Source organism: Sciurus vulgaris, assembly GCF_902686455.1.
Source record: "Sciurus vulgaris genome assembly, chromosome: 1".
Classification (NCBI taxonomy): Eukaryota; Metazoa; Chordata; class Mammalia; order Rodentia; family Sciuridae; genus Sciurus; species Sciurus vulgaris.
This window is the reverse complement of record NC_136461.1, coordinates 145,601,917-145,615,787: the sequence shown is the minus strand read 5'-3', so window position 1 is coordinate 145,615,787 and position 13,871 is coordinate 145,601,917. Positions and strand designations below refer to the sequence as shown.

Here is a 13,871-nt window from a genome sequence, read left to right as displayed (position 1 = left end):
CAGGAATCAAGAATAAGACTGAATGTCTTATTAAATATAAATATTTGAAGGAAATCTATTTTAGAGAGAAAGTAGATGATAGTAAATAAATTCTCCTTCTCAAAGCCATAAAGCTTAGCTATCTGGAATTAAATAAACCATTGTTCAATGTCTGGGATTTTTGAAATGCTCTTGATTTTCTTTTTAAACTTGCTGCACTAATGCCCTTGAACCTGACAAAAATGAGTGTTCTCATCCAATTTTAGAAAGCTATCAGCTGATCTTTAATTTCTTTTTCACCTCAGATTTATGAATCCATTATTCACAAGATAGCCGCAATATATCACTTAGAATACAGCCAAGAACTGGCAAGTAATTAAAAAAAAAAAAGTGAGTAGTCAAACTGTGTCACATAGTACTAGCTCCTCTCAATTTACCAAGCATCGTGAGCTGTTTTGCAGTGCTGAAATTTTTCAGCAGTGGGGAATGGAGATGGAGGGAAATGCTGTTCTGAAGATATATTTCAGTATAAGAAATGATGTGCCCCACAATAAAACCCAAACTAGCTAACTGGATAATTTGGTTTGGAGAAAGAATTATGCCTCTAATTATTCCAAGTGTTTGGTCTGACCATATTTTGTTCAGATATCTATTATCGTATTTTCTTATATTTACATATTTTGATGACTTTGCCTCGAAAGTATTCAAATAAATCTTCTTTCTACTATATATAATTCTTTCAGCTTTATATTATTGATGTCAAACTGCCTTGGATATTTTTCACTTTTTCATTTCATTTTTAATCAAAGCATACACTCATTAAAAGTAGTTGAAAGAGTTTTAATACAACATTTCACAGAAGCATGAAGCTCTAATGGGAACCATTTACATAGAGTAGCCAGGATATTCATTCTAGGATTTAGCAGAATACCCACTGTTATTTCCTAAGAAAAGCTTATGAATTTTAGTTATTTCATTAACTCTTGAAGTGATCATATCTTACACTGAGGTTTTTTTTTTTTTTTTTGGTACCAGGCATTGAACCCAGGGGTGCTTAACCACTGGGCCATATCACCAACCCTTTTTTTTTTTTTTTTTTTTTTGAAATAGGATCTCGCTAAATTGCTTAGGGTCTCACTCAGCTGCAGGGGCTGGCTTTGAACCTGCAATCCTCCTGCCTCAGCCTCCTGAGCCATCGGGATTAGAGGCATGTGCCACTGAGCTTGGATACTTTGAGATTATTTTTTAAAATATTTTTAGTTGTAGATGGTCACATACTTTTATTTATTTATTTATTTATTATTTATTTATTTATTTATTTATTTATTTATGTGGTGCTGAGGGTCGAACCCAGTGCCTCACACATGCTAGTCAAGTGCTCTACTACTGAGCCACAATCCCAGTCCCGAGATTTTAAGGTTTCTAGAGATTGGTTGTACGTAGTGAAGAGAAAATATGCAAGAGAAAAATGCAGTGGCTTGCTATGAAATATAAGAAAATAAGCCCAGGATTTAAGTGTGGGACACTTGATAAAGAGGGAACATGTGGTCTGTCTAAAAGTCAAGCTGAGAGCTCAAAGGAAATGTCCCATCAGAGCAGTGAAGGAGGCGTGGCTTAGAGTAGTGATGGCACCCAACTAGAGAAATGAGCTGCCTGGAAGAAATGGGGAAAATGAGTTCTCCTCAGAAAGTCAGCTTCTCTTCTAAATGAAAAGGCACCACACCCACAGGCACTGCAAAGGCACATTTCCTGACTCCTCTGCTGTGGAAACCTATCTCAATATTTTCCATTTGTGTGCTTTCCTTTCTGGGACTTCCATTTATTCTAATCTCCTGAGTGGTTCAGAGGTATCAGGAATTTATTCCAAAACACCTTCCATGCATCCCCAGAGTTGAACTGTGTTCTACAAGAAGCAAGAGTTGTATGTTTTTATCAAGACTTCCATCTTTCCAGGCATCAGCTTACCCCTTGAATTAGAAACACTGTAGCTACAGGAAATGGACTTTAGTCAGTGTAATTCATTTCATGAAAGTAGGACATAAAATTCATGTAATATGAAACTCTACTAACTACTTCTCTAAAACCTATTTCCCAACTGGGAGAAACTCAGTGATAGTATAATGTAGAGACTTAGACTCTCCCAATTCTTCCTCTTTAAAAAGGCTTTTTCCCATTGTGAAAGAATGCACACATAGAGAAACAGTGTGTGTAACATGGAAATACTGGTTTTGTGCTGGAGTTGGTCCACACTGGTTTGAGAAGCAATGCCACACCTCCCTTTCAATGTGTCATTCAGTGATGTCATGTTGATAGCTTAAATTAGTTATGGAAATATTTACACCATGGAAATTGCCAAATACTACAATCAAGGCTTATTTTTTGGAGTTAGATTATACCACTGAGTACAATGAATAATGTTAAAGCAAAAAACCTGTGGAAGTAACATCATATCAAACAAATGGATGAGCAACCTACCCTTGGCCAGGTCATCTGTCCATTAAACACTCTTTAGACAGGCTGCTAATTGGTCTTAGAGAAAAGGGGTTCCTACTAGGAATTGAGGGATTCTATCCTCAGTTGGTTACCCTTGAACAAAAGTAGGCAAATGAAACCAGAGGTAGCACTGTGGGCATGGACAATGATTTATTCATTTCTCTAGGGAAAGTGGCTTACTTTCCAACTTTTCAAAAATTAGAATCCCTCTGCAGTAAACAACAGAGGCACAGCTTGGAGACAGCTGCATACACAATGCATGTTTCCATCTTTTTCTTAAAGAATTTATCTGCCACTTTGAATACTATGATTTTCTATCTTGGTTTTCATCCCACTTTTATGAAAATTTCTTTTCAGTTTCCTCAGTCAGATCCCTTTTTACACATAATCTCCAAAGTTGATTTTGTGTGTGCCTTACCTAGGGACTGAAGACTCCCACATCTATAACCCTAACCAAACCTCTGCCCCACATGGCTGTCTCCTACATGTAGTGATTCCTGGGAACAGAAGACAGTGGTCACTCCATTCAGATGCACCAGAGTATTAAAACTGGACTTTGAAGCATAACACTCCTCCAATCCTCAAACCCCCTTGATTTCTTTCATGAGGTGGAGGAGGTACCCAGTCATCTTGATTATAAGCAAAAACAGAGTCAAAGAGCTGAACACATTCTAATCTCTATTTTCACCCTTTTTTCATATCAGTCAATTAAGTCTTAGTCACAGAATCGTCTGTTTTTGTTAACCCACTCTTCTTTTCCATCCTATGGCTACCACTTGGTTTCAGGCTTTCTTCAGGTATTCAGCTGTCCATGAATGACTTCAGGGCTAATTTCCTACTTCTGGTCCTCCAAGTCCTGGGGAATTTAAGAGCAGAGGGACCCTGCCCTCAGGAACCTCGAAGTCCCGAGAAGAGACAGAGACATGTGTGTTCACAGAAATGTATAGAAGGTCAAAAAGAGGGACAGCAAACCCAGCCCAGAGAAGGACAGCTACAGGGAGATCATCTTGGAGGACATATTTGATCTGAGACTAAAGAGAAGAGTAGATTCAGCTTTTTAGGAAGGGAAGAAGTGGAAGGAAGTCAGGTGAGATTTCAGGGTGTGGGAAAGGCAAAAACCAACACATGAACAACAACATGACAAGGAGGAACATCAAGTGAGCATGCTGCATAAGACACACGGGAGACAACATAAGAGATCTGATAAAGGGCTAGATCACAGAGCACTTCCTCTGAGGTTTTAAAAAGAGCCATTGAATACCTGAAAAAAAGTGTCAGGTTTTCACTTTAGATCAAGTACACCTGCAGTTCGAGTTTATGAGAGAAATAGCAAAACCAATTTGAGAGTGGGCAAGACTGGTTATTCATTTCTAAACCATTTCCGTGCCTCTCCTGGGCACACAAGCTAGGCTACCTATTCTGCAGATGGCTGTAGAATTTGGGCAGGCATTGTGCACACCACTTCCATGCCTAGGCATTAGAAACCTCTTCTAACATGCTCCACCATCTCTTTATTCATCTACAGCAACCTTGAAAGGCATGTGTTGAAGATGGCATAATAACAGGATGAACACAGTCTGCATCCCTGGAACACCACATCAAGCTCTTCCCTGAGTGAGAAAATATTTACATTGTATTAGGTCACAGAGGTTTTTGTCCATGAAACTCCCCTAGCAAAAGTCTATGACAATTCAATCAGCCATAAACTAAATCAGAAAATATACCTGTTTTTTTCTTGCACAGGACAGGAATGAAATAGAACATATTAAATGATGATGGAACAATGATCTGGTCAGAAATGTTCAATTAGAGGATACCCATGAAGTACAGAAAAGAATCAGATCCAAGACAGATTTCAGAGACCTTGACTAGTTTCCAACCAAGGTTTGGTAACTAATTATTGTGAACAATAAAAGAGAGAGGGAGGCCAGGCATGGTGGTGCACACCTGTAATCCCAGTAGCTCAGGAGGCTGAGGCAAGAGGATCACAAATTCAAAGCCAGCCTCAGCAACAGCAAGGCACTAAGCACCTCAGTGAGACCCTGTCTCTAAATAAATACAAAAAATGGCTGGCTAAGTGGTTGCGTGCCCCTGAGTTCAATCCCTGGTACCACCACCCACCAAAAAAGGACAGAGAGGGATATCTAAAAGGTTTTCAGTTCGGATGAATTGGTAAGCTCTTGTACTACCACCTAAGACACAGGATGAGGAAAAAAGGTCATGTTGAATAGGAAGGTGTAAGCCACTTGAATATCTTGAGTTTAATGTGGCAGTGGAATATCCAAATGGAGATATGCATCAAGAATTTAAGTATAAAGTCTAAAAGGTCTGGATGGATAATATACACATTTGATTTACTTGTGTAGGAATGATAATTAAATGATGAAGGTGGATTAGTTGAAAAAAGAGAGCACATGGAAAAACAGAGGCCAAGGATGAACTATGGGAACAGTATTAAAAACATCAGGAAAGAAAGAACTCTTGGGTAAGTCCTAAGAACTGGTGTCATCGAGTCCAGGGATCAAGTGAGTGCCAGGTCCCGGGAAGCAGGAAGTCAGAGAATCTGAAGAAAGAGTAATCTGCAGTGCAAAAACTACCAGAGCAATTTTGTATGATGAGGACTAGAAAAACGTTCACTCCATTTGGCAACCTGGAATCAATTGGTGACCATGGTGAGAAAAGATTCAGTAGAAGGATTGGGATAATATAATTGCTCAGAGAACTAAAAGGAAGACGAGTGAGCACAGCCAGGAAGCACTAACTATTTTTTTTTGAAAGTTTGTATAAAAAAAGGGAGAAGGAAACATGATGCTGTTCAAAGTTAACTCCAACTCAGGAAGAGTTTCTGTTTTGTTTGTTTCCAACACGGAATAGAGATGCGTCATCCAATATGGTATCCACTCATCATGTGGCTACTGAACACTTGAAATGTGACTAGACCAAACTGAGAGGTGCTCTGAATTAAAATTCAGTCTGAAGACACTATTAAAAAATATGTATACATATATATATATATAAAATAATCATTGAGATAATACAAGAGAAAATAATTTGGATACGTTGAGTTTAAATTATTTCATATTTCCTTTTGCTTTTCTTTCATGTTTGCTTGCTTGAAAATATAAAATCACACATGTGGCTCATGTTACATCTCTTTTGGGCAGTGCTTAGCTGGACCATGTCACAGAAATAAATAGCAGGAAGAGTAATAATGGCTGGAGGAGACATAATTCTAAAATGACCTCCAGATCCACATTTGTGGGATTCTTTCCCATTGACTCTTAAGTGGGACTCCTGAGTAGGAAGTAACATCACTCTGTTGAATAGAATACTACACAGTAGATTTTGTGTAAATCAGAGGGGGATTAACCTACATGGTCCTGACCCAATCAGGTATACCCTTTAAAAGAAGGTGAAGTTTCAGAGTGGATGCTCCATCATGGCCTGAGGGAAATAAACTGCAGTGGTGAGAATAGAAAGCTACAGGCAACGACCTCAGAATGGGCTTTCACTTCTGAGAGCAGCCCCTTTCAGCAGTCAGTGAGAAAAGAGATCTCAGTCCTTCAACAGCAAGAACTGAATTTAGCCAATAAACTAAAGAAGACTGAAAGAGAATCCCACGTCTCAAATGAGATCTCAGCCCCAGTCCCCACCTTAATTTCTACCTGTTTAAAACCTAAGCAGCTCGTACCCATAATCCCCCCACAGAAACTGTAAGATAATAAATCTGTAGGGTTTTGCTATTGATTATGGTGCTGGCACTGAACCGAGGCCCTCACACATGCCAGCAAGCACTCTGCCACCGAGCTACACTACAGCCTCTGAATGTTTAAAGCCACTAAATTTGTGATAATCTATAAGGCATGGAGAGAACTGTAAGAAAAAAATCTAACATTTAATTAGCAATTATCACACACCAGACACCCATACTAAGCATTTTAAATATACTGTCTCATTTGATTTGCATAAAAACCCTAAGCAGTAGGTGCCATCATTACATATTGCAATTCTACTGTAATGGTAACTGACACAAGGTTAGGAAATCTTTCCAAGGTCACAAAATTAATCACTGGTTTAGCTGGGATTTAAAAGGTTTACAAATTCAAAAAAGACAAAAATAACTGATGCAATCAGAAGCTCTCAGAGGAGTAGCAGGAAATGGAATCAAACCATGGGTGCAGAGCTGGACTTAAACAAGAGAAATGCCTTCTCCTCTTCGAATGGAGGAAGGACAGGATAGGTAGGGTGCCCTTAGGGGTATAGGTAGGGAGAGGGGAAGGTGGAATGAGATCACATTTTATAATCAAAGTTCTGTGGAATTAGAGCCAGATTTTTGCGTAGACAGGCAGGGAGTGAGTTGGGGTTTGCAGATTCTTGGATGTTGCTTTTGGGGTTGCAGAGAGAGCAGAGAGAGGAAGAGAACCGACCAAAAATGAGTGATGGTGTTGAAAACTATGAAAAATCGACATAATGTTCAGCTTCTATGTGTCAATTTTCCAGGGATTCTCAGACTTACCTGCAAAGAAGAGATGAGAGCTGTAGCATTTATTCAAAGATGGGAATTTCATAAGAAGATGATGTGACAGAATGATGAAAAAAGAATAAAATGAGCGTATTGGTAAACTGATCCCCTGTCTAGACTGGGCAGAAAAGAAGGGAAGACCAGAAGTAGGCGAGTGCTAATAAGGTTTGAATATGGTTTGTCCCCTCTGAAACTCACGTTAAAATTTCATCCCCATTATGAGATATTAAGAGGTGTGATCAGGTGGGACACTAGAGAGGCATTTAGGCCTCTGTCGTCAAGAATGGATTAATTCATTTGTGTGATTCATATGTAAAAGGGTTAATGGGTTTTCTCAAGAGTGGGTCTGCTCTAAAAGCCTGTTTGGTTAGGTCTCTGCCACACTCTCTGACTCTGACCATGTGAGGCCCTGTGCTGCCCAGGATTCTGACAATGCACTAGATACAGCCCTTCAACTTGAATCAGATCCATGAGCCCAACTTTCTTTATCGTTTCACCAGGATATAGCATTATGTTATTCACAACCTAAAAAAAAGACCACAGAGAAATGGAGAAGAATGAGGACCAATACACAGGAGATATCCCGGAAGTCCAAATACAGGAGGAGCAGAGTAAGAAGAGTGAGGTAGAAAGAATGCAAGCTTGTCCCACTACGGTCTCTAAGCCAAAAGCACAGTGTAACCTGGGACTACTAATTATCCAACATCAACACAAAGCCTTGTGAGAGTAAAAGGGATTCTTTATGCTAATGTAATGTAAGTATTTTCATTTTACAGGGCCAGAAAGTGAGGAATAGTCTCAATGGTATACTCAGAACTGGAAGCCCAGAATTTGCAGAGCAGAGTTCAGGTTATCTTTTAGTTCACTCCATGACAGCACTGGTACCTCTTTGGGTGATGTACCTTGGGCTGTTGGAAAAGGAGGTAACATAGAGTGCATACGATATTAAAAAATCCACACTTTAAAAAATGTAGACCTAACATTGAGTTTATGCTTTGCAGGTTCAAACGTGTGTTGGGGGAGGCTGCAGTATAGTTAGTGAGATAGATGCTCTTTAACAGAGATGAATTCAGAATGACAAAACAAATGTCTATCAAAAGTATACCATTTGCTTTCATCCTCTGAAAAAGTCTCCTACAATTATTGATTAGTTACTTACATATACATGCATCTAGCTCCACAAAGGATTGTACAGAGCAAAATTATTTATTTTAAGGGATTAGACCATTTCAATGTATTAATTATTAATAATGTTGCCTCATAGTTTTATCGAAGCACAAAGCTCTGAAGATACTTTGTTAGATTTCAGAATATGTCTGTGAATTAGGTTGAAAACACAATTAGGAAAACTGTAGATAGAAAAGCAATATTAAGGCATTTTAATAAATTTTTCCTTTTAGATATTATTTCTTTTCTTTTTTTTTTTTTTTTTTTTTTTAATTTTGTGCGTATGTGTGTATGGTACAAGGGAGAGGGGACTTGAACCCAGGGGTGCTCTACCACTGAGTTACATCCAAACTGCCTCAGTCTTTAGAGTCACTGGGATTACAGGCATGTGCTATTGCACCCAGCTATATTATTTATTAAGGAAACTACTGAATAAATTTAATCTGGCAAATTCAGCATTTTCAAAACCAAGAAAAATCAGTGATAATTGGCTTTGAGGATAGTCTCCTTGTACAGTACTCATCGATAGACAATTATGTATATTGACATTTATACTCAAATTGGCATACATATTCTATCCATATCTAAATATTGAAAGACATCTAGCTAGTCACAGGCAAAGGTGAATAGGCCCTGTAACAGGAATGCTTAGAAATCTTTCTGTCTTTCTTTTTACTAAAAAAAAATGAGAGAAACACTAAATTACCTTTAGAAAGCCATAGTAGTAACTGTTACAGGAAGATGCTAAACTTAGCACATCATCAAAAAGACCACTTAACTCATCAAAATATTGAGCAAATATTGAGGGTTTTGTTTTGGGTTTGTTTGTTTTTTTTTCCTGTTTTTGTTTGTGTTTGTGGATTTTTTTGGTTTGTTGGTTGGTTTGGTTTGGTTTGGTTTGGTTTGGTTTGGTTTGTTACTGGGGATTGAAATCAGCCTGGCACATGCAGGTTAAAAGCATGAAAAGAAACTGGATGTTTTATAGACTCCAAGTATTTTTGTATTTTTCCAAGATATTTATTATCAATGAAGGGAAAGAGTCTAACTTTGCAGTGGAGAAATCTGACAGACAGCACCTTAACCGACTGACTAAGGTTAATTAGTACAGACAGTAAAGACATGATGGACCCTGATTAGCAACCACCTGGAAGGATGCTGCCCTGAGGCCTTTCAATCACACTTACTGCAAGAGGCATTATTTGGGGGCATGAAGGTCTTGCATCTTCACAACTTTCCTATTCAAAAGCAATGTTTTCTTACTGGTTGAAAGCCAGATGGAGGCAAACCCTGAAAGAAATGCGTATAAGTCCGAAGCTCATGGGAGAAGAGAATCATTGTCTGAAGAAAGTTCAGAATGCTACAAAGGGATAATCCCACCCGATCTACCACATTATGACGATGTGGCATGATAAGCCAGGATAAGTCATTCTAACACATCTATCTTCACAGTGGAGCAATATCACAAAGACTGTCACAGTTCAAGACTGACTTGAAGATAACACATTGCACGGAAAAGCTTGCAGTTAGTCAGAGAGAGAGCTTGGTATGGTTATTAATGAAATCAAAATCATATTCGCCAACTGGATCACTGGAGCCCTGCCTTACATGTGAGTGAGTGTGGTATATAAGTCTCTATAGTCTGATAGCTGCCAGGCTGAACAACTCTGCCATTTGGGGTATATACAAGATTATTTGCTAATAAAGGAACTAAACAATAATACTTCTAAAATATGTAGGATTTTTATAGAATGTATAACCAAGAAAAATCGGAGCAAGCTCTCCTTAAAGACTATTAAAATTAGGAGATCGGTCAAAAGCTTTCAATCTTTCCAATCAATAGCTTTGATACTGAAGAGAAAGGTGGACAATATCAAGGCACTGAAATTTTTTTTTTTATGATACCTGGAAGAAAATACCATCCCCTGTGTCTTCCTAATAATCAAAACAATGGGCAGTGTTATGGTGTGGATCATAAATGTCCCCTAAAAGCTCATGTGTTGAAGGCAGGGTACCCCACACAGCAGTGGTCAGAGGTAGGACTTTGGAGAGGTGATTGGATCATAAGGGTTCTGGCCTCGGGAATGGATTAATCCTTTTATGGATTCACAGTTTAATGGGTTTTGGTGGAGGGACTTTTTTATAAAACCTCTCCCTCCCCCCACCTCGCTTCTCTTTCCTGGATACCATGAGGTGGGCAGCTTTGTTCTATCGCCTGCTCCTTACCGTGGTATTCTGCCACAAGACCAAAAGCAATGGAACCAGCAGATCATGAACTGAAAAATCTGAAAAAGTGAGCCAAAGTAAATCTCTTCTCCTTTAAGTTGATTTTCTCACAGTATGGAGAGTTGAGTAACACAGGCAGGAAAGTTACTAATCGAAGATAGAGCTTCCAAACTGATTCAAAGAAGAATGAATATATGTCCTGCTTCTAAATGATGCTAGATCTAAGTTTGTGATTAAATTGCTGAATTTGGATAATCAGACTATAAAATAAATATTAATAAATAATAAATATGCATTTGTATTAATTTATACAGACCATGGCAGTTCTATTGATAAGTTAGCTATGAACATGTTGGGCCTAAGACAAAGATTCAATGTTAAAACTCCATACTGAAAATTAAGTCATTCAAAGAAAGTATCAATTTGTTCAGAAGGTACTCAAATAAATTTAGGGGAGATAAGTGATATTTCTCCCCATGAGACCAACACTATAGTCTGATGGCTGCCAGGCTGAAACAACTCTGCCATTTGGGGGGATATATAAGAGTATTTGCTATCAAAGCTACTAAAAGATAATACTTCCAAAATATGTAGGATTTTAATAGAATGTATAACCAAGAAAAATCAGAGCAACCTCTCCTTAAAGACTATTAAAATTAGGAGATCAGTCAAAAGCTTGCTACTCTCTTGCTACTCTCATATAAGTCCCACCACCATACTCTCACAAAATAGAGTCCTTTAAAACCACCAACCAAATCCAGACACAGTACCCATCACAAACACAGGAGCTGACTTACACTTCCTTCAGGTCCAGCCACTGACTCTCCTGCTAGCTTGCTTGACCCTGACTTTGTTCCAAGAGCAATGTCCCAGATCTGCCCCCCATCTACTCTGCTGGACATGGACTGCCCTAAGCATTTATCATTTCTCCAGATTGTCCTGAAGTATTAAACAAGCCCATCATGGGCTTCTGATCACAGGACTCAGTTGTAAGACATCACCTAAATGTCTAAATGTTTGTGCCCCCTCCAAATTCATATGTTAAAACCTAATCCCCAGTGTGACAGGGTCAGGAGGTAGGATCTGGGAGGTGATTAGGTATTTAGGGTTTCTCCCTTGGAAATGGGATTCATGCCCATATAAGGGAGGTCCCACAGACCTGCCCTGGCAGAGAGAAACCACCAACTATAAAGAAAGAAATGGACCCTCACCAAACTCCAAATTTGTTAGTGCCTTGATCCTGTACTTCCCAGCCTTCATTTGTATTTGAAAGCCGCTGATTTCGTGCATTTTGCTATAGCAGCCTGAATAGACCAAAACAGCCTGCAAGGTCACATCCAGACAACATTTGAACTCTGACACTTCTGTTGCAAATCTGGGTAGGTATGCAATTGAAATAGTTATCCACAGTAATAAAAATTTGGGGGACAGACCAAGTAGCACTACAAATTAACAACAGTACAGCAAGTGTTTGTAAGATCATTATATTTTAAAGGACAAAAGTTGACTGACAGTATATTTGAAGTTCTATGTAATAATCAGGCACATTCCTCAATCACTCTTCTTTTCTTAAAGGAGAGGCTGTGAAGAGCCACAGGCTCTGCTCCAAAGGGTAAGCTTTAGAAATATTAATAGGGGCCTTTGCCATATTAATAGGATCAAGTTCTTTTCATGAACATAATATAGTAATAAGCTGAAAACTCACTTTATTGTTATTTTCTCCAAAAATAAAATCTAGCCAAAAGCCAGGCTTTCTTAAATCCTATCCAGAGGGTTTCTACTAATGGGAAAGTTTTAAGATCCTATTATAATGCAGCTTAGCTTCTGAAAAGGTTTCATTTCACAAAAGTCTTAAAAAGGCTTGATTGAGTTCTAAATAAAGAGGTATGAAAATTATACTTGTATAAGTGCATATAAATATATATAATGCATAGTATATGTATAAATGTATATAAAATAAAATGCAATACCATATACCATACATAATCACAACATAATAAAACTTCTCCCAAAAACCTACCAAGGGACAATATTTACCTCTGTTACAATTCATGAAATAATTTAACTATACTATCTAAAAGCAAAAAAAAAGTGACAATCATTTCATGATCTTTTAAAATTTTTCAGTGCTCAGGACTGAACTCAGAACTTCACACATGCTAGGCAAGCAATCTACCTCTGAGCTACAACCTCAGTCACAGAATCCTGAATATTCCATGGCACCAAAGGAAAATTTTAGTGAGACTCTGACATCAATGTGCTTCTAAAGGTATCCACTTTTTTGATACGCACTTAAAGCATCAGAGAAAGAGAGGGACACCGTGAACTAACCACTGAAATCAGGAAGCACGTATGCAGATCTACATACAGAGGGAGCATTCATCAAATCAAAATACTTGTTCAGCTGCTCCCATGAAAATAGCATTTATTTAAAATTTCATGGGATGTATATGATATTTTAAGCCTCTGCACCTAACAGAAAGGAGACACAGTCATAGCTTTCTTCTCTGGAGATGAGAGAACCAAGGTTCAAGGAGGTCCAGTGATTAGTTGAGGCCACTGTGCCATTAAAGGCACAGCAAAACCTCTAGCCAGGTCTTCTGATTATAGAATTAATGCTTTTGTTAAAAAATAAATAAATAAATTACAAGGCATTGTGCTAGGCTCTGAAAGGATTCTGAGAATCTGGCCCAGTTACCACCTGTGAAATTTCAGACACAGCCAAGAATAATGGACACAGTGAGCATGTTTACTCCTGAGAAAGATATAAAATTATGTTTTTCAAAAAAGAAGAATGAAGAAGCTATCAGATATACATTTGAACTGGGTAGCAAAAACCAAGTAGAGGGATACCACCACACAGTTACATGGAGTTCTACAATTCCTCCTATACTCTGTAATTAGTCTATCCACAAATCTGTGTAATATGCAAAATCAATCTTTCCCACCTTCCAATCTTCTAATACCTTAGCCTTTCAGAGAATTGTAATGAAGATGTTGGAACGGGGTATTGCCAATAGAAATGAATGTTTCTGCTTTAATACTGGTTAAGAATTTCAATTGTAATCAAGTAAATGAACTTACTTCGGGAGAGATTCTCAAGGGCTTTCCCGAGCTTCTTGCTCTCTTGAAGGATGTGGTTCAATTCATCAAAATCCCGGCTTTCTGGTTTAGTCCGCCAGTTCCACTTAGGATGCTCTACTGCCCTTGGCACTATGTTTAAAAAAAATGGTTATTTCATAAGCATGCTATATAACCATATAAACTCACTGTTCATTATTATGTGAAAGACTGAACCAAGATCAATGTACAGAATTTTAAAAATGCTTAACTTGGAGATAGTCTTCTTATGAGTCAGCAAAAGGGAAGATATAATGTTGGGCTTGAAGAAAATGTTTTAACTGAACAAGTAAAGGAAGTGTGGCTGTTTTTATTAAAATAAGGAAATTCAGGTATTAATGGAGAACAAATCATTTTTGTAACTCGA

The 13,871-nt window shown here is 38.2% G+C and overlaps 1 protein-coding gene across 1 annotated transcript in view; it reads right to left on the bottom strand.

Annotated features, from left to right (window-relative positions):
* The window catches only part of LOC306641205 (uncharacterized protein C8orf34 homolog), a 490,512-nt gene that overhangs the window by 324,183 nt on the left and 152,458 nt on the right, over positions 1-13,871 (bottom strand). The window contains 1 exon segment of the mRNA XM_079106179.1: positions 13,469-13,597. Within this exon segment, the coding sequence (XP_078962305.1) occupies positions 13,469-13,597 (129 nt within the window).